The 20902-nt window shown below is 35.1% G+C and overlaps 1 protein-coding gene and 1 long non-coding RNA gene across 7 annotated transcripts; one reads left to right on the top strand and one right to left on the bottom strand.

Moving 5' to 3' along the window:
* The first annotated feature begins 1491 nt into the window (after positions 1 to 1491).
* On the top strand, positions 1492 to 20537 carry LOC126856592 (chitin synthase chs-2). 6 transcript variants are annotated; one of them, XM_050605235.1, is made up of 21 exons: positions 1492 to 1848; positions 7158 to 7271; positions 7619 to 7869; positions 8009 to 8302; positions 8803 to 9012; positions 9472 to 9813; positions 10056 to 10447; positions 10725 to 10992; positions 11095 to 11357; positions 11574 to 11784; positions 12105 to 12352; positions 12442 to 12634; positions 12785 to 12939; positions 13342 to 13647; positions 14509 to 14756; positions 14939 to 15245; positions 16327 to 16503; positions 16745 to 16921; positions 18561 to 18722; positions 19094 to 19322; positions 19408 to 20537. In XM_050605235.1, exons 2-21 carry the CDS (start codon positions 7159 to 7161, stop codon positions 19737 to 19739), a joined length of 4878 nt encoding a protein of 1625 aa, XP_050461192.1. In that variant the 5' UTR covers positions 1492 to 1848; position 7158; the 3' UTR covers positions 19740 to 20537. The 6 variants fall into 6 exon arrangements, with proteins under 6 accessions (XP_050461192.1, XP_050461191.1, XP_050461195.1 ...); XM_050605234.1 differs by having other exon boundaries at positions 1492 to 1852; XM_050605238.1 differs by lacking the exon at positions 13342 to 13647 and having other exon boundaries at positions 1492 to 1852.
* On the bottom strand, positions 2794 to 5227 carry LOC126856609 (uncharacterized). Its single transcript, XR_007688377.1, has 3 exons — positions 4796 to 5227; positions 3674 to 3794; positions 2794 to 3569 (listed from the first exon to the last, which is right to left on the bottom strand). It is a non-coding gene; the product is annotated as an uncharacterized LOC126856609 (long non-coding RNA).
* Positions 20538 to 20902: the final 365 nt, after the last annotated feature.

Below are 20902 nucleotides of genomic sequence, written 5' to 3'. Positions count from 1 at the left end.
CTATCGTCTATCTCGGTTAAGCTTCGTCTTAATAAAAAATTAAGAAAAAAAACAACACGGTACTATTTTGAAATATTTATTCTTCATACACGTGCACATATATCTTTCTTATATAAATTTCTTGTGTATGTGTGTGTGTATATAATACAACATATACACTTACATATCTTCTCTCTTTTCTTCTCACTCTTTCCTTTTCTTTAATTATCTTGTTTTGTCATTGAAAGAACGTTGAACTCTTACAATGTTTTACAGAGCAAAAATCTTATGAATTCCTTCTATTAATGTAGAAATCATTATATCATATCATCGTTTGTTACGATATGAATCGGCCAAATAAATGGATCGGTTTAAAAATATTTATTCAAGATTTTGTCAGGAAGCATTACACTGTCATGTAATACGCGCATTAAATTTCAATCGCATACAAATTATTAAATAACATCGAAATTATTGAATTATAATTTCTATATATATTATAATATATATTACAGTATAATTATTATGTCAAAACAATTGAAATGATTTGTTTTGTCGTATCGCATTTGCTCCTGTGGTCGCTTTTGCATTGCATCTAATGATACGTATTATTTGACCGATATTATCAATTGACCATTCGTCACTCTGTGTTGTAATACATATTTTAACAACATAAAGATAGAGAGAGATGATTCTGTTAATATAAAGACATTAAGCATATTGCGTCAAACACAACAAGCATAGCAAGTGATAAAACGATGAAAAGCTATCAGATTTTTAATTGAATTCAGTATAAAATGTTTGGTAATACATTTTTACATGTAAGATTTCGATACTTTTATAATTTTATTATAAGAGGTGAGATTTTTAAAATTATAATTTTTGTATTTATGTAATAAGAACAAAACTTTATTTATTATTATTTATTTCTCTACTAGTATTTTTATTTTGTTTCAAGAATTGTATTTTCAAAAAAATATTGTATTATTAAATATCATGTAACGTTTCACAAAGGAAACAGTTCTGAAAAAAAATAATTTGAAGGTTCACGATATCTTGCATTTCTTATCAGAAATATGATCGGAAATTTTTTGAAGCTGCATTTGATTATTCGCCTTTATGATAAGCAAACCATTTGGCTCGATAGCAAGACGGATTGCCTATTCGCGGGCAACATTCCACTGGACGTTCGAGGTTCGCGCAAGATACTCTGACATTTAATCTCGCCTTGACTTGTCCCGAGAAGAGAACGATCCGAATTAAGAGAAATAAAAATTTGGCGAACTTATCAAAATCAGCTGATGCTAAAATCGTCAATTCTTACGCTTCATGAAAACGGCGGAAAATGCAACGATAATCCAATATCGCTTGCATCTCTCGCATTAAACTCTCTCGCTTTTGCTTCGCCTCGCTTTCTGTCTACCTACTCTCTTGTGAAAGTACACGGCCGATCGAGAAGGCAGGCGGGAGAGAGGAGGCCCTCCTCGGAGAACTACCTACCTTGGTGCACGATGGCAGTCGTCGTTTGGCTGACGTTCACCTCGACTCCGCTTTCACCCGACCGATTCCGGCGATCTTGCGCGATCTCGTCGTCATCCGCGATGGTTTTCTCGTCAAGAGTATCTTAGAGTTTGCGTACCTTTTTTTTTGCGCGACTAAGAAAAACGGATATATACATGCACACCCGCACATGCGAGAGAAGAAAAAACGTGCGAAAATAGGAAGCAGTTTTCTTCCGAACATTCGAAGAAGCGGGTCCAGGAAGCGATCTCTCGACCCATCTCCGTCGCGCCTCATCCGTCGACTATGATCGCCTGCGTCGCGAGGATACCGAGGATAAGGATCTAGCAGAGACCGAATCGTCCGCAAGTGAGTGAGTGTGAAATCATGGAAATTATTTATTAACTTTCCTCTGTCTCTTCAAAATTCGATTGATGCAATACAAGCGCTAATGTTTAAATACGAAACTTTTCGTTTATTAAGCATCCTATTACTTAAGCATCTTTGACGTTTAACAAACTTATTAATACAGTTTACATTAATGTTAATTTTCTAGATATAAATATTATTAATATATTGATATATTTTAATATATTTCAATACATTATTTTATTAAGCGTAAAATTTTGATGATAAAAATGATCTTTAAACTTTTCAATATTTGAAATTCGTAAAATAATTATATGAAACATTTAAAAACAATTTTTACATTTTTAAAAGTAGTCGGTGAAAACATTTATGATTTAACTTAAATTCTTTAACTTATGGCTATTTTTAATGGCAGTTATAAAAGTTTTCTTAAAGATTCCTTACTATCGAATTTCCGAATATGAGCTATCAGTTATTTAATAACTCTGATATTAATCCGAGAGAATTCTAGGCAATAAAAGCAATCGTGTTAACTTTCCCCATCAAATAAAATCCATTTATATTATAATCATGATTTTTAGTGGACAAGTTAAAAATCTGTAAGTTTGTTAAATTATAAACATATATTAATTATTCGATATTAATTTGAAAGCTTTAAAAGATGAAAAAAAAATGCGATTTAACTTAAAATGCGCTTCACGCTACGATTACAGTTTTACTGGGTTAGCTTCCTACTTATTAATCGCCGCGAGCAGAAATGAAAGTAGTTTTGTTGCGTGCCCCATTTATACTGTTACGCGAAAACTAGGCACGCCAAGTTTCCGTACGAAAGATATAATTTATTATTATGATTATTAATTATTGTATTATTAAAAAATATATACAGACTGTTCTTTTAATAGCAGATTTTCTGTATATTTAAAGTTGATTTTTTCTCAACGAAAATGTCAAGGTACCAATAGTTTATGAAATGCGAACGATAAAAGAAAAGAAAGGCTTTTCGCAAACTACAATATTAAATGGAGTTTATTTGAAATAATAAAATTTAAATAAATAAAATTTGAATTCGAGATTATTTAATTCGAGTTACATTATGTAATGAAAATAAATTGGAAAATTGCAAAAAAGAATGACTTCCCTCCATATGTTCGCTAAGGAAAGAATTTGCCAGATAATCTGCTATTGAAAGGATATCCAGTTTCGAAATACCCTAAGGAGAACATGAATGTTTCCTGAGCTTTTAGAATCTCGCATCTCTCGAGATGAGAGAAACGAGATGCAGAAGCCGAACAAACACGTGGATTAAGAAATAATAATCGACCGAAACATACTCGTGGGCGACAGCGTAACGAGAATTCTAACAAGGATCACTCCGCGCGTTTCGAAACGATCTCGCGGAACTTCATTGATCGTCTTGGAAGATGAGTAAGGGGGCGGCGTGCGAAAAGCCGTGACGAGAAAGACGAGTCGCATGTTGCGAGAGAGGAGGCGATAATTGCATATTTACAGCCCGGCCTGACCTTGCGCCCGTTACTTTCGCTATCGCTGATTATCCCGGCGAGGTATCTACGATCTCGCGTTAGATTGATCTCCACTATAATCGCCGTCACAGTCAGAGATTAGGAGCGGCCAGGAAGCGTGTCTCTCATCGGGATACTTTTTTCTTCTTTCTTGCGGCGAGTCATCATTTATCTGACGGATGACGTCGCAGCCTGATCCCCCTGTAATCCGATGTAATTGTCGGCAAAAGTCGGGGGAGGGCATTTTATTTCGATTATCCATATTATCGACGAAATTGATAAAAGATTCCTTGATTTTTTCTCACCGCATATCGAGCGATAATGCATTATCACGATAGTATGGCTATACGTCACGATGGGGGTTTCCTCATCAACATCATGGTCAGTTGTCAAAAGAACCGCTTGATCGATGATTGGTCGGAAAATCTGTAGCAAAAAATTTTTATCCGATTATTTTTTATTTATAACTTTATTATTCTAGCGTGCGAAATCTTATCCGAAATTTTATCGCGCCTTCCCCAGGGGAAGTTGTCCCAGAAATAGATCCCGCAACCGTTATTGTAGCACAAGCAGGGAAGAAGAGAAAGTAAGCGCATTATACAAAGCGGGATATACTCTATCGAGGTTCGCGCGACTGTGTTGCGACTCACGCACGCGATTACGTATTAAAAAGAATTTAGAAATTAATTCGCTAAACGGGTTCCTCTTTGCGTGAAAAGGTCATTAAAATAATCTCATCGTGAATCTTTAAAAATAGCAAGGTAAGACTCTTTAGCTCGACTCTTAATATTAATAATTCGATAATTTTGAAGTACGGGTATAAATATATAACATGAATAAATAATGAATCGATATGTACGCGATGTGCATTCATGCGTTCTTGTATCATTATTTAGAAAATAGTGCGACGAATATCTCTTGGTGAAAATTCTATTAGAAAGCCTCGACGTGTATCTTTGAAAATAGCGAGGTAAGATCTCTCGGCAATAACGCAACGATTGCTTAACACAAATGAGAGACTGATAACTTCTCTCTTAATGCGACTAAAGTAAATCCGTCAGATAATTTTCCTCAATAATGCAATTATTCTCATTTATGTTAAAATCTCATTTCATATGCGTTTGATATTTTAACATAAATGAAAGTAATTGCATTATTGACGAAAATTAAATTTATTTTAATATCTAATATTACTTTAGTTTATAGACAGAGAGAGATATTGGCTAAATATAATCTAATTCAAAACAATATATAGGCAGGTAACGATAAAGCGCCATCGAACGATAAGCATTTTAGCTACAGGAGAGATTGATAAGCGTAAAAGGCGGAAGAGACACTTCAATTCCGGTGAATTTACGTGTCTTTTTTCTTTTTCTTTTACAGTGCATCCTGTATATATATACGTAATCGCTAGAAATCGTGGGTACCGCGTAGAATTCTCTTTCCCCTCTCAGCGTTGAAATAAGTAGTCAAGAGCTTCGCTTCTCTTAGGAACGGCGGGAAAAATGGTTGATTCACGATCGAACTATCGAGGACGATGAACTGGATCCGGCTGTCGGTCCACTCTCGTGTTTTTCCCTCTTTTTTTTATCCTTCTCCTTTCTCCTCCACTCCTGGATGTCGTTTTAAAATCCATTCTCGAAATATATCCGCCGCGTGGCAAGGTCGTTCCTTTCCATGTGACCTCGCGTTCCTTCGAGAACTCTGGCTCCTTCTGCATGCGTGAGTCACACACACGCGTGAACGAAATTCTTGGACAATTCCGCGCCAGGATTCCTCTGTATATCCTGCGCTTTATCGACAGTAAATCGATAAGAGGTGAATAAGCCTTCTGCTGAATCAATCTTTTACTACCTTGGAAAAATTAATCGTTTGTTGAATACATCTTTTATTATCCATCATATAAGTCGATTTTTACTAAATGAAGTTATTGTGCTCGCGACATATTTTTTATCATTGGTAATATGAGTCGACTCTGAATTAAAGAAATCTTTTATTATACATTCTAAAAAAGATAGTAATTTTTCTAAAAAAAATAAATAACTATTCCTGACAAAAATTATAATCATCAATTTTAAAAATGTTTACTATATAATATCTTTAATAAATAAATTTATCGATTTTTTTATTTATAAATCTGTTTTCGTCTTCGAATTTTACTCGATTTTTATTAAATAAATATATTTTTGATTAATCAATTTTTTACCGTATAAGTAAGTCTTTCACTATTTCTCGATGAATAAATAGGGAAGCACTATTGTTGCATACCACAATAGTTACCGCTACGATTAACTAATTATTAGAAACGTAGATCTTAACAGCCTTCGATCACCGCATTTCCTTTTGCAATGCGAGCAGTTCGTCGCACCCGAATGCGCACATCGTTCTAGAAATTTATTATTCTGAATTGGTGGCTAACGGTACGCAACTTCCTCACAGCTTCGACTCGTCGAGAATTCTAAAAAGAGAAAAGAAAATCAGTCGAGAATACAAGCTGTAATTAAAAGGGTAATTTTCGATGACGTTTAAACATATGGAAAAGTCTTGTCTCGATTGCAGATGTCATCTTTATGTGTGAATCATATGTTAAAAATCATATTTTTTTTTTTAATTTATGTTATCAACTCTTGGCTTTGTAATCTCTGTAATTTTATAAAATGTGAAATTAAAAATAAATATTGAGAAATAAGTTTGGGATTCCTTTCATCGTGGATAAATATAGAGAAAAATTATCTTTAAAAAGAAATTGTAAAATTAATAAATAAATAATTGATCAATTTTATAGAACAAATTAATCGAGATTAGATTTATGAATAATAAAATAGCGATTTATTTAATGAAATTAATTTAATGAAAATTTAATGAAGTTAAAGGATCGGTTAATTTAAACGAACACATGAGAACAGCTATTGTTTCGTTTTCGAATTCTTTCTGTACGAAACGCGTCTCAACAATGCAACAACAGATGCATCCATCATCTCCTTATCGAATGATGTGTGGACAGTACAAAAAAAAATGTGTGGACAAAGAAAAGGGAGACAGACCGAGACGAAAGAGCGCGAAAAGGAAAAGATCAAGAAGGGTGCGCGACTAAGAACTACACCAAGAAAGACGATGATTTTTTGCGGCAGTTGGATTGACGGAGGGAATTGCAGAGGGAAAGGGGGGACAGGATTGAGGGATATCGAATACAAATACTCGACGAGGGCGGCAACGGCCGGCGAAGTTGCAGTGGACGTCCTTGCTACGTTATCTGCCACGTCGTATACGTTTCGTTTCCCTTTCACTTTCAGTCTCTCGGAAGAGTTCAGGAACCAGAAACCCCGGATCTTTCTCGCGGCCAGCGTGAACAAAGACATACGCACCTCCCCCTTCCGTACTCTCTCCCTACATGAATCAGATGTTGAGGAGAGATAGATTAGGCAAACATTAGCGATAAATTCGACATTAAATCGCAAAGGTTTTGTGCATTTGAATTAATTGACACTACTTAATTGAATCAATTATCGCTCGACCGATTCCGGCTATATATATATATATTAATTTTATATATTCAATTTTATAATTTCTTTACAAAAATTTCTTATAATACTTAAAAGATTTTTAGACGTTTTTTACAGATTTAGTGCTTGTATTTCGATGAGATTTCTTTAGAATTTCTTTAAAATTCTTGAAACTTTGTATATCTTGCATTTTCTTAAAAATCTCAGCTGAAAGACAATTGCATCGTTCTCTCAATAGAAAGAAAACACTGCAAATGAATTGCAATTGAAAATTATGAATTTGCAGAATGGCGAAGAATCAACATCAGAATGGCGTAATACCGGGCGGTGGTACGATGTCTGGACCGGATGATTTTTCAGATGGTGAAAGCACTCCTCTGACTCAGGACTACGTCGGAAGGTAATGATGATTTCATCATTATTAATGCGATTTCTTCTCAATTTTATCTCTAAAAATCAAAAGAGATTCGCAGGAATGAAAGAGATTTTAAATAAAACCGAATTCTAAAATAAATTAAAATTGAGAAAAGTTAGAAATATCCAAGAAAAATATATTAAGTATTTAAAAAAAAAGAATAAGAATTATATATTACGATTTATTATATACAGAATATTTTAATTAAAATTGAGAGGAAATAAAATTTTTACTTTACATTAGCGAAAAGAATTAGATTAAAAAGTTTTCTGATATCGATCAAATTAATTTGTCGGCTAATTAAAAAAAAAACGACATTTCAATCAACATAGCCAACGCACGATCGTCGAGACGAAAGGATGGGACGTATTCCGAAATCCTCCGTTGAAAACCGACTCCATCTCGGGCTCCATGGCGAACCAGAAGTGCCTGGAGAGAATGGTGCAAGTGATCAAGGTCCTCGTCTATCTGCTCGTTTTCGTCATCGTGCTGGGAAGCGGCGTGGTCGCCAAGGGCACGATCCTCTTTATGACGTCGCAGCTCCAACGAGACAGAAAAATATTTTACTGCAACAAACAATTAGGTAACAATGAAATACAATTAAGTATTTTTGACATTTCTGATAGCGATCTTTGGCTTTAATTCAATTTTTGATAATTATTTATATATTTTGATCACCGATTTTAATTTTATTCGTTTGAGATTTCTCCCTTTATGTGCAGATCGAGAGAATCAATATACCGTAACGTTGCCCGAGGTTGAAAGGATCGCTTGGATCTGGTGCATAATAATCGCGCAATCGATACCAGAGTTCGGCGCGCTGATGCGCAGTATCCGCATGTGCATCTTCAAGTCATTCAAGAAGCCACAATTGTCGCACTTTCTCCTGGTCTTCATCATGGAGACGTTTCACGTGGTGGGCGTCTCCTTGATGTTCATGGCGGTACTCCCGGAACTGGACGTCGTCAAGGGGGCGATGCTGACCAACTGTGTGTGCTTCGTTCCCGGATTACTGGGTAATTTTACACAATTCAATTTTTATTTATTTCGTTTAATTTTCAAATTTAAAAAGATTATATTTTTGTTTTTAGGTTTGTAAATTAATTCTGAAATAAAATAAAAAAATATATATCTGAAAGAAAAACATAAAAAACAGTTAAAAAAAGAGGAAAGAATAAATTAGAAAAGGAAAATTAAAAAAAAAAATTAATTAATTAATTAAATTAGAGCAGATAATTAAATAGCGTAATGCAATTATCCATCAATAAAATTGTATATAATATATAATTTATTGATAAACAATCTAATTTATTAAGTGTAACGTGCGGAATATACGTGCCGATTATACGTTTTATATTAAAGGAAATGAGAACGATCCGCGCCTGCTTTCGATCACGAGCCATTATTTGACTTTCGCGTTTCATCTTTCTACAGTTCCGTGTTATCGAAGGAATAATTAAGCGAGAAAATAATGAAACACCGCGCTGTAACGTGTACGTACGTATTATTATTACAGGCCTACTTTCCCGTAACAAAAGCAAAGATGAATCCAAACGATTCGTTCTCGTTCTCGTCGACATCGCCGCCCTGGCCGCTCAGGCGACCAGCTTCGTTCTTTGGCCGCTGTTGGAGAACTCGAAGCATTCCCTGTGGCTGATTCCCGTCGCTCTGTTCCTCGTCTCTTGCGGCTGGTGGGAAAATTATGTCTCCACGCAGAGTCGAATCGGTAAAGTTTTTCTAGGTTCAGAAGAGAAAATTTAAAAAGTTTTTTATATCAATTGAATCAGTTAATTCATTGATTATTAGAATTCTTCGTTAAATTATAATAATGTAATGCATATAAAAATAATCATATGCAATTTTAAATTCTACGATATAAAAGCTAGAAATAATAAAAAAAATTATATTTTGCTTAATTATATAATTATATAAATTAATTATATGTATATAATTAATTTAAATTAGATAAATAAAATTAATTACTAAAAATAATTTAAAATAGTATTATTAAGTTTCATTTATTATTATTAATAATTTATTATTATTAATAACAAAAACAAAATTAAAATAAAATTTATTTTATACGATATTTATTTTTTATACTTATCAGTTATTCGCGTTATGTCAGACAATTAAGTCAGATTTTGAACATTTGTTTCTTCAATTTTCCACTTTCTTCTCACAGGTCTGATCAGAACACTCGGCAGGGTAAAGAAGGAAATGCGACTGACGCGATATTTTACTTACATGCTGATGTCCATCTGGAAAATTGTGGCATTCTTTATTAGTACGATATTGATATTACACATGAAAGGGGAAAATGTCGGTCATCTCTTCAGTATGTTGAGCAGTGCATTCAGTGAGCACAAGATCACTGTTACATCTGTTAAGTCGATCGCTGGAAATCTGCCCGATCTCTCGGAGATCGTGACCGGCGACATCACGGAGGTCGTCAACGCAGACTTCAGCACGCCTATCTACGTTCTTCTGCTGCAAATTGCCGGCTCTTACTTCGCTTACATTTTCGGTAAGTGAATAAAATCGAAGCTAATTTCGAATTTTTTAAATGCCACGATAAATATATTTCAACTTCTTTTTTATGTGCAAAAACACTTTTTTTTTAAATATCAGAGATATCAGAGAAATTTTCGACATTATAATTAATATTCTAAAATTAATATTGAATTAAATTAAAATTAAATTATATTAAAATTACATTTAATATTTTAATTTTTTTTATTATAATTTTTTTATTATTTTATCTTTCAGGCAAATTCGCGTGTAAGATCCTGATTCAGGGCTTCAGCTACGCATTTCCGGTGAACCTCACGATACCGGTATCGATTTCGCTGCTCATCGCCGCTTGTGGTCTCCGCAATAGTGATCCGTGCTTTTTCCATGGCACTATTCCGGATTATCTGTTTTACGAATCGCCACCGCCGAACTTTCTCAACGATTTTGTGTCGAAGCAGTATGCCTGGGTATGGCTGCTCTGGCTGCTATCGCAGACTTGGATCACTCTGCATATCTGGACACCCAAATGCGAGCGTCTCGCGGCCACGGAGAAACTATTCGTGGTACCGATGTACAATTCTCTATTGATCGACCAGTCGATGGGATTGAACAGACGAAGGGACGATCAACCAGAAGTCAAAGTCGAAGTAAGACAGAATAATTCTTATTATCATTAATCGGCGAATTGTGAAATAAATTGATATTTGATTTTAGTTTTTTAATTTTTTAATTTGTAAATGATTCATTTATTATTTTTTTAATTTATCAATTTTTTAATTATCTAATTTCTTTTTTGATTTTTCAATTTCTTATTCTTCTATGTTTTAACATCTTAATTCCTTAATTTTTAGTTTTAATACAACAATGATTTACTAATCCATAAATTTATTAACTTATAAATTAATCGATGGATCGATTCGATAGGATCTGGCGGAGATAGAGAAGGAGAAGGGCGACGGCGACTACGAGACCATCTACGAGCAGACGGATGGTTCGACCACACCTCCGTCCGCGGTAAAGAGCAGCGATCACGTTACCAGAATATATGCTTGCGCTACTATGTGGCACGAGAATAAAGAGGAGATGATGGAATTTCTGAAGAGTATCCTGCGCCTGGATGAGGACCAGTGTGCGCGGCGCGTCGCTCAGAAGTATCTCAAGGTCGTCGATCCCGATTACTACGAATTCGAAAGTGAGCTGGCGAACGATAATTCATCATCGATCGAATAAACTGTGCTATTAGCACTTGTCGATTATTATATTGTTGCTTTACAAATATCTGTTATTTTTTTAGCTCACATATTCTTCGACGACGCGTTCGAGCTGTCGGATCATGACGAAAATGAGTCGCAGGTAAATAGATTCGTGAAACTTTTGGTCGGCACGTTGGACGAGGCCGCGTCGGATGTGCACAAAACGAGGATGCATGTGAGAGCGCCCAAAAAATATCCAACTCCTTACGGCGGACGACTAGTATGGACTCTCCCCGGGAAGACGAAGATGATCGCTCATCTGAAGGATAAGAGCAAAATCCGACACAGGAAGCGATGGAGCCAAGTGAGTTTTCCATTCTCTTGAGATGAAACTAGAATTCAGAAATTTTTAATTTTAGGACTTTAGAATTTCAAAATTAGAATTACTTTAATTTAATAAATAAACTTAAAGTTTGTTATTTTTGTTAAGAATTAAAGTAGTATTCTTCTCGATTCCTTAACTTTATAACTTCTCAAATTTCTCAAGTTCTTGATTTCTCGATTTCCTTTACTTATTTAGGTAATGTACATGTATTATCTGCTCGGACATCGACTAATGGAATTACCGATCAGCGTCGATCGCAAAGAAGTGATCGCCGAAAATACGTATCTGTTGACACTCGACGGCGACATCGATTTCCAACCAGCGGCGGTAAAGCTTCTCGTGGACCTGATGAAGAAGAATAAGAACTTGGGTGCTGCATGCGGTCGAATTCATCCAGTCGGCTCTGGTGAGATCATGTTTTGGCAATTTAAACGAACGTCTATTTGTAACAATTGATTAAAATGAATTGAATTAATTCAATTATGAATTATATTTCGTTGATATTAAAAAAAACGTAATAATAAATTAAATCTGTATAATTATTAATATACTTTTTTAATTTATTATACACATAATCGTTCTTCCAATGTAGCTATATTAATATCGATAGAAAATGTAGAGAATTTATTATTGTTTACTAAATATAATTATAACTAAATATCCGTAAGAGAATTTTTACATTTACTTAATTTATAATTATTATGACATTTTTTATAAAATTTGCAGGACCAATGGTGTGGTACCAGATGTTTGAGTACGCAATTGGTCACTGGCTGCAGAAGGCTACCGAGCATATGATCGGCTGCGTACTTTGCAGTCCCGGATGCTTCTCGCTGTTTCGTGGCAAGGCTTTGATGGACGACAACGTGATGAAGAAATACACGACCAAATCCGACGAAGCGAGGCACTACGTGCAATATGATCAGGGCGAGGACCGTTGGTTATGCACGTTGTTATTGCAAAGAGGGTACAGAGTAAGTAGCAGTTTAGTAGCTTTTTATCGCAAATTGCTTCATTTTTCTTATAATACTGATTTCAATGCCGTTTGTATTGTCATATTTAGGTGGAATATTCGGCTGCGAGCGACGCTTATACTCACGCACCGGAAGGATTCAACGAGTTCTATAATCAACGACGTCGCTGGGTACCCTCCACGATCGCGAATATTATGGATCTGTTGATGGACGCGAAACGCACAATTAAGATCAACGACAATATCTCACTGCCCTACATCTCTTATCAGATCCTGCTGATGGGTAAGTGCTCGTTGATTCAATTGAAAAGAGAATTTAAAAAAATAAAAATATTTATATATTTGTTTGAACGATTGAATATTAAGATGTAGAAGCATTAGAAAAATTTTTCACTTGCTGTCATAAAATATATTTAAAATATTCTAAATTCAGGTGGTACAATTCTGGGACCCGGCACGATCTTCCTCATGTTGGTGGGAGCTTTCGTGGCGGCTTTCAAGATCGACAATTGGACCAGCTTCTATTACAATATTATTCCTATCTTGCTCTTCATGATCGTCTGTTTCACATGCAAAGCAAATGTGCAGGTATCCATTTTTTTTTCATTTTTTACGCACGTTGTCTGCTTTTTGTTGCGCGTGTTCGTCTCTTTTGCTCACAATTTGTGTCTTCATATTCTTAATTAACGTACAATATATCGTAATACATTAATTTTTCACAAAGCGCGAAAATCGAACTTGGATTCATTCAAAAGAGCTGAAATATATATCATTCCTCTCATATAATTTTCAGGAAAAAAAAATTACTATAAATATCACATCAAGAAATAATTTTTTTTACATCGCAAAGCGCTTTTAAATCCGTCCAGAAAAAGAAAATAATTTTTACGGAAAAATTCTGGTATTTACGATTTTTTCAAGCCAACACTGTTGAATTGACAGCTTATCTTCAAGATGCGTCGGGAGAAATTAAGAGTGAGTGGTTTTCAGCTTTTGTGCGCCCAGATCCTGTCAACGGCGTACGCGATGATCATGATGGCGGTGATCGTAGGTACGGCTTTACAGCTCGGCGAGGACGGTATAGGCTCGCCGTCGGCGATCTTCCTCATATCACTGTCAAGCTCGTTCTTCATAGCAGCCTGTCTGCATCCGCAAGAATTCTGGTGCATCGTGCCCGGCATCATATATCTATTGTCCATCCCGTCCATGTACTTGCTCCTCATATTATATTCCATCATCAATCTTAACGTTGTATCGTGGGGTACTAGGGAAGTGCAAACGAAAAAGACCAAAAAGGTTCGTCCATAATGATTGTCGATTTCTTCTTTTTTTTTTTTTTTTGCATCATTTCTTTCTTCATTTACATATTACATAGATGTATAACGACATGTTGAACTATAACGTTCTCCATGCATAACCAAAGCAGATTGCATCCTGGGAACTAATCATGAAGGCTTCTGCATTAAATAATCCTGCAACTATTCGCTTCGTCATCACACTTCGGCTTATCTTAAAACGGAAAACAATTAACATACACGCATATATACAAGGATTGATGGGGATAACGGCAGGTGATAGTGGCCGCTGTGATCAGCACTGCGTATGCCATCGTGATGGTAGCAGTGATTGTCGCCACCGCGATAAATATCGTGAAGGAGAGCGTGATGTCGCCGACCGCTTGGTTCTTGTTCCTCATTGTGGGCGAGTTTGCAATCGCGGGTCTCCTGCATCCGTATGAGATCGGCTGCCTGTTGTACGGTGTGATCTATTATCTGGCGATGCCGTCGACGTACATCCTACTAATCATATACGCGCTATGCAATCTCAACAACATCGCGTGGGGTACGCGGGAGATTAAAACGAAGGAAACATGCGCGGTAATTAATCGTCCACTTTACTAACCGACTACTAATCTGCACTATCAGGATACCCTGTAAATATTCCAGCTTTTTAAAATTAAAAATAAGATTATAATATTATAATAAAATATTTATCTGACAAGTAAAATCGTTAATGGGTTTAGATTATTAATATTCTTTTGTATTATACACAATCTATTTAATTAATGAGACTCACATTAAAATTAACGAGAAAATCGTTGAGCAAGAATCGCATCTCTCTTCACTTTTGTTTGTCATTGCCACTTGTGCGATTCAGGAACTCGAGCAAGAGAAACGGGAGGCGGAAGAAGCGAAACGCAAGGCCAAGCAGAAGTCCCTGCTTGGTTTTCTGCAGAATGGCGCGGGTACCAACGACGACGATCAAGGCTCCATCGAGATATCTCTGGCCGGTTTGTTCAAGTGTTTGCTTTGCACCCATGGCAAACCGTCCGCCGAGAAACAGCAACTTGTGGCGATCGCGGAATCGCTCGAGCAGCTTGGCAAGAGGCTCGAGACTATCGAGAGGTATGGAAGTAGAAACGAGACAAACTCTCATTTTCTGGAATCGACGAAAAATTATCGCGAAATATTTAATCAAAGTATTCTTCTCTTAAAGAGTTTACATATTTGAAGTACAATCAACCTGATGAATTTTATCTAAATTATTTAAAATTTTTTTGGACGCTTTCAAAAAGATTCTCTTGTAGAGCGGTGGATCCTCATTCCTCTGGAAGGAGGAGAGCCTCGTCCGTGGGATCGCGAACCGCCGACCATCTCGGCGCCATTGGCGAAGATCCGGCTGAGGATGAAGAGGCCAGCGATACGGAAACAGTGACGAGTCTGAATACCGAGGGTAATCGCGATGGCAGCAACTTCCTCTCGCGGCCGTACTGGTTGAACGACGATGGTCTGAAGAAAGGCGAAGTAGATGTGCTGTCGCTACAGGAGGAGCAGTTCTGGAAGGATTTATTAGAAAAGTATCTCTATCCGATCGACGAGGACAAGGCGGAGAAGGTAAAACGCGCGATGGGCAAACTATTCTGAAACTGGTTTGAATTTCTATTCCTTTAATTGAAAGAACTTGTATTTGTTTCGTAAAATTTTTTTTGTGTAATTCTCTTGATTCATACATCTTTTCCAAATATGACGTAATCACGTCAAAGCAATTTCTTAATATTTTTATTTTAACTAATAATCATTTTTAAAAACTTTATTGAAGATTATTTTAACGTAATTGCTAAATAATTTTTATTCTATATTTAAGAATTAAATGAACCGTGAAGAAAATTTAATTTTTTCTATAAAATTTCGAACTTCTAATTTTTTAACTTTGCTAATCCACATATTCTTTCTGTGTCAAAACAAATTTACAATTTTACTTAGGAATAATTTATAATCAAATGTGTTAAACAAATGGAGATCTTTAATTTTTTTTTTAATTTTTATAAAGAGTAGAGAAATTGAAAGAAGAATTTTGAAAGAGATTTATTTTATGAGATTCAGAATGTGTTTAATCTTTGAATGTAGCCGATTTTATATCTAATCCGTATTTTCCTTTGCATATTATGAAAAAATTTCATTTTGCATTTATATTTTCAAAAACTTTTATATAGAAATGTAATTATAATATTTCAATATGAATTAATTTTGATCTTGTAGAATAAATTTTCGGGATCAAAACGAGCTCTCTTGCGATACAATACGTCTTTCACTGCAAGCTATCGTCGATCAAGGGTGAAGAAATAAATTTTACCTTCCACAAATATTTATCTTCATGTTTTAGACAACTTATTTCGCGCATTAATCTCTCGTTTGACAATCGTGCAATTGTTGAGGATTCAAAATCTCAAAGATCTATAGATTTTGCATCTTTCAACAATCGCAAAGCGATGTGCCGCCTAGCGATAAAATTTGATTAGAAAAATTAAAAGATAATCAATGGTCTAAAAAAAGAATAATTTAATTTCAAAACTAGAAAAGATCGTTTTTTTATAAACTGAGATGCATTTCCACTTATTCAGAAAAGGTTTATTATTTATTAATTATATTCCACATACTTGTACAATATTTGAATTAATGTACGCCATGCTGTCAGGCAAGAATCGCCAAAGATCTCAAGGACCTACGCGACCAGAGCGTCTTTGCATTCTTTATGATGAACGCCCTCTTCGTCCTGATCGTCTTTCTACTGCAATTGAACAAAGATTTGTTGCACATCAAGTGGCCATTCGGCATCAAGACGAACGTCTCTTATGACGCTAGCACCATGGAGGTAAAGCCAGCTCCGTCGGCGCCTCACGTCCTCGATCGCGAATATAGATCGTTGACGATCTGTTAAGAGAATTTAGATTTAAATCTAGATTTAAACCTACAAAATAAATCGAGCGGATCGTTAACGACGAGATCGACGGATATCGATGGATTGATCGACGGAGCTTTTCTTTTACTATTCTAATCTCGTACCGTCTCTTTCTTTTTTTCTGTTTCCCCTGCATTTGCGCCACGCAACACAGGCCCGCATCGCCGCCGATCTGATCGAGCTACGCAACAAGAGCGTGTTCGCCTTTCTAATGTTCAATGCGTTGTTCGTTCTGATCGTATTCTTGCTACAGCTGAACAAGGATCAGCTGCACGTTATCTGGCCGCTCGGCGTCAAGACCAACATCACCTACGTCGAGGAGACCTCGGAGGTATCCGATCACCAAGCATCAAGGCGGGGGAAAAGGATTAATGCGGTGCCATGGTGTTCCCTGTTGAAGTCGCCCTCGATGCGCTAGGATTCTCGTGATATGCAATTTTCTTTAAATTATGATTCTCTAGATCTTGCTGAGATTTATCAAAATCATTAAACTTGGAAAAATTAGAAAATTTAAAAAATTAATGAAAATGATTAAAGAAATTGGAGTTTTTAATATCGAACATATATCATTGATTTTAAATTTTAGATACTTAATTTCTATAATTTTAATTCCTAAATTTTTTATTTTTCCATGATTCTAACATTCAGATCTTCTTTCTCATTTTTAATTGATTAGATACCTCACTCAAAATCCGTTTGTTGAATTGCGAGAATTTTAACGCACTGGGAGCGATCATTATATCTTCGGTACGATGACGTTGCACCTGCTCCATTCAATATGTATATATTTTTTTGTGTAATTAACACAACTGGCTCGTTTGACAGCACGTGGATCTCCGATTAATATTCTCACACAGGTACCTCACCCTCATCACCCGGGTCGAATGAAATGGAACGGAATAGCGGGGGAGATGATTTCTCGTGGTTCTGACTAGGAATATAACCAGAAATTAGTCGCCTGAATATCACAATAACATATACTTCCGTTTACCTTTTCTCATTAAATTCGTCGAGATTCATGAAATTAAATTAAATCTCTCGTTAATTTAATTACATGACGCGATTAAATCGCGATAATCTGGAGACAGAGGATGTTGATCAAGATTTTTGATGCTAATAATTCTTGAATGAAAATCTAAATTTTATTCAATACTTGAAAAAATTATTAGCGTTAATATTACAAAAAATTATTATTAAAACTAGAATATGTTATTGTTATCAAAATTAATATTTTTATAATTAAGATTGAAGAATGTTATTATATTAAAATTAATATTATTTTATAATAAAAATAATTGTTATTAAAAAATTGACATCGAACGAAATTATAAATCCGCCTTTGTACAAAAGTCTTGTAATCGCAGACTCTCAGATTTGCAAGAATCTACAGATCTATAGATTTTCGGATCTGCGTTTCTCTTTTCTCTTTCGTTGTGTCTAACTCTGACATGTGCACCATATCGCCAATTGTGGACGAACACCACTAATGTATGTAACGTGGTGAATGCTTTCAGTGTTCAACCCCCGAGCTCGTCTTATTTTGTTTATAAGCATATATATATATATATATATATATATATATATATATATATATATATATATATATATATATATATGTATGTGTACATAGATGTGTTAATCTTAACACGCACGAAAGACGCACCAACGATTATGGATTTTTTAATCGCTAACAGAATTTGTTGTATATTTGATTGTACAAAGGAAAAATGCCTGATGGCGATCGATCGATTACTGTGCTCGCAAAAATAATTTGATAAAATACAATAATACAAAAATAAATAATACAGAAAAAAACTTAATAATGTAAATTAATTAAATTTAAAAATCTCAATCTCTTTTTCTTCAAAATTAAACGAGCAAATAGATTTTATCTTCGTCCGGCATTTCTTTCCAAAAAAGCATGCTTTGTCGCGCGTTGTAACATATTTTACAAGAGAGCGATTTTGCAGGTACATATCACGAAAGAGTATTTGCAACTCGAGCCGATCGGTCTCGTCTTCGTCTTCTTCTTCGCGCTCATATTGGTCATACAATTCACCGCAATGTTGTTCCACCGATTCGGCACGCTGGCCCACATTTTGGCCAGCACTAGCCTAGATTGTTGCAAGAAGGTATTCATAATTCATTTTATAAAATTATGCTTGTTCATTTTTTATTAAATCGTTGCAACAGATAATATGTCATTCTTTCACAATCAATTTTAAATAAATTTAAAAATTAAAATTTTGTTTTAAAAATAATTTGGAAAACATTTTCTCTATAGAAGAAATAAGTTGATGCTAATTATTTTTAACTGATTTTAAATTTACACATTTTACATTTCGAGTTAATTTTTCAAATTTGTATTTTCTTATATAACTTTTTTAGAATATATTTTTCATTTCTTATGTAATTGTTATTCACACATACATTATATTTTTAATATTTTTAATGCAACAACTTATACATTCGAGTCATTACACAAAAGTTATCTTTTTCGCAGACAAAGGATCTTTCCGAAGAAGCCTTGCTGTCAAAACACGCGGTCGAAATAGTGAGAGATTTACAGAGACTGGACGGAATGGAGGGCGATTACGAAGAGGGCAGTGGCAGTGGGCCCGGTAGACGAAAAACGATTAGAAATCTGGAGAAAAGTCGAAGGAAGACGCAGGCGATCAACACGCTTGACGTAGCCTTCAGGCAGCGATTCTTTAGCATGAGCGAAGGCGCAGGTTTGTATCATCTCCCCAAAGAAAGAAACTATATTCGAAGCAAAATAAACGAAATAACATTCAAAATTAAATAAAAATTTGCCAGGTTTGCCGAGGAACATGTCGACGCGACGCACCACCGAGGCGTTCAAGGCGTTCGAGGGCAGGCGCAATAGCATAATGGCACAACGCCGGAAATCGCAGATGCAGACCCTGGGTGCGAATAACATCTACGGCGTGGCTGGCAATCCTTTGGGAATCCAGGGCCGGCCGTCCCGTAGCAGTCAGATATCTGTCAAAGATGTGTTCGAGGGGCATGGATCGGTAGCCGGACATGTGAATGCCGGCTACGAGGGCGATGACAGCCCGATCAACAGTCTGAGGCTGCAGAATCTCGGTGGTCAGGTCACGTGGCGGGAAGCCAATTCTAATGTTTGATCATTTCTCTTGTTTCCCGTTACTCGCGAAAGATCGATGGGGAATCCGACAGATTAATTTGAAAAGAAGTTTTCTTTAAAAATGGATGTAGAAGGCGACTTTTTTTCGAAATGAACTTTTTAAATTATAGGATATCTGAAATCTCTCATCCTAGCATCAAAGGTTGCAATATTTTAATACCTATGTGTTCCATTAAATATATCACGATATAATTATCTTTATCAAAATCCGCACAAATTTCGAATATGCTTACCTGATAATGGCTGACAGATCAATTTTCCTTTTTTCTGCATTTTTTCGCACGTTTTTTGCCTCTTTCTAGCACAATTCCGTTCATCATTGCCTTTTCCGTTTCACTTTTTTATCATATTTTTTATTTCTCCAAAGCCCCTAAAAATATATATTCTGTATCATAACATTGAATTAAAACTGCACTTTTTTATTTTTCTTTCTTTAACTGCACATCTATACTTTTTTTGCACTCAAACATTTCTCTCTTTAACATACTTCTCTTAAGTTTGTTTCATCTTACATGTAGAAAGTCTAAAAGTGTGATGCGGTTAAAGGAAGAAAAGATGATTTTCATATTGTTACTGCCAAGTTAAACAGCAGTGACTGCGATGATTACGCTTACTTGCTCTTTTATTTTTACCGCATATGTGATAAGGCCGATATTTAAAATATAATTTGATTGCGTATGAATGTGTAAATGTATATATGTGAATTGCATGTGTTTGAAGATTGTATGCATGTAATAATAATATTAAAAAATAAAAATGCTAGGAAAAATATGACAAATTTTAAATAAACTTTATTCAAATAAGAAAGAGAGAGAGAGAGACTATCCCTACTTACCACCAATTTGATTAATTGCAAAATATGACAAATTAGATTGATAGAATAAAAATATATATACATTAGGTTAGTATTACAAATTCAGGATTGTTGTATAATAATAATATAATAGTTTTTTACATAGTTCACATGCTTGCATGGAAAAAGTTAATTTAAACTTCAATTCAATTAGATTTCAATATTACATTTACATGAATTTTTTGCATATACAATGTGCAAAGAATTCGTGTAAATGTAATTTTGAAATCTATTATAATCCTGCAGGCTACATATATCAATCAAAGAAAAGAAAAGTAAATAGCAAAATG

Source organism: Cataglyphis hispanica, chromosome 19 (assembly GCF_021464435.1).
Source record: "Cataglyphis hispanica isolate Lineage 1 chromosome 19, ULB_Chis1_1.0, whole genome shotgun sequence".
Classification (NCBI taxonomy): domain Eukaryota; kingdom Metazoa; phylum Arthropoda; class Insecta; order Hymenoptera; family Formicidae; genus Cataglyphis; species Cataglyphis hispanica.
Note: the sequence above shows the minus strand (reverse complement) of the source record. Positions and strands in the feature narration are given on the sequence as shown.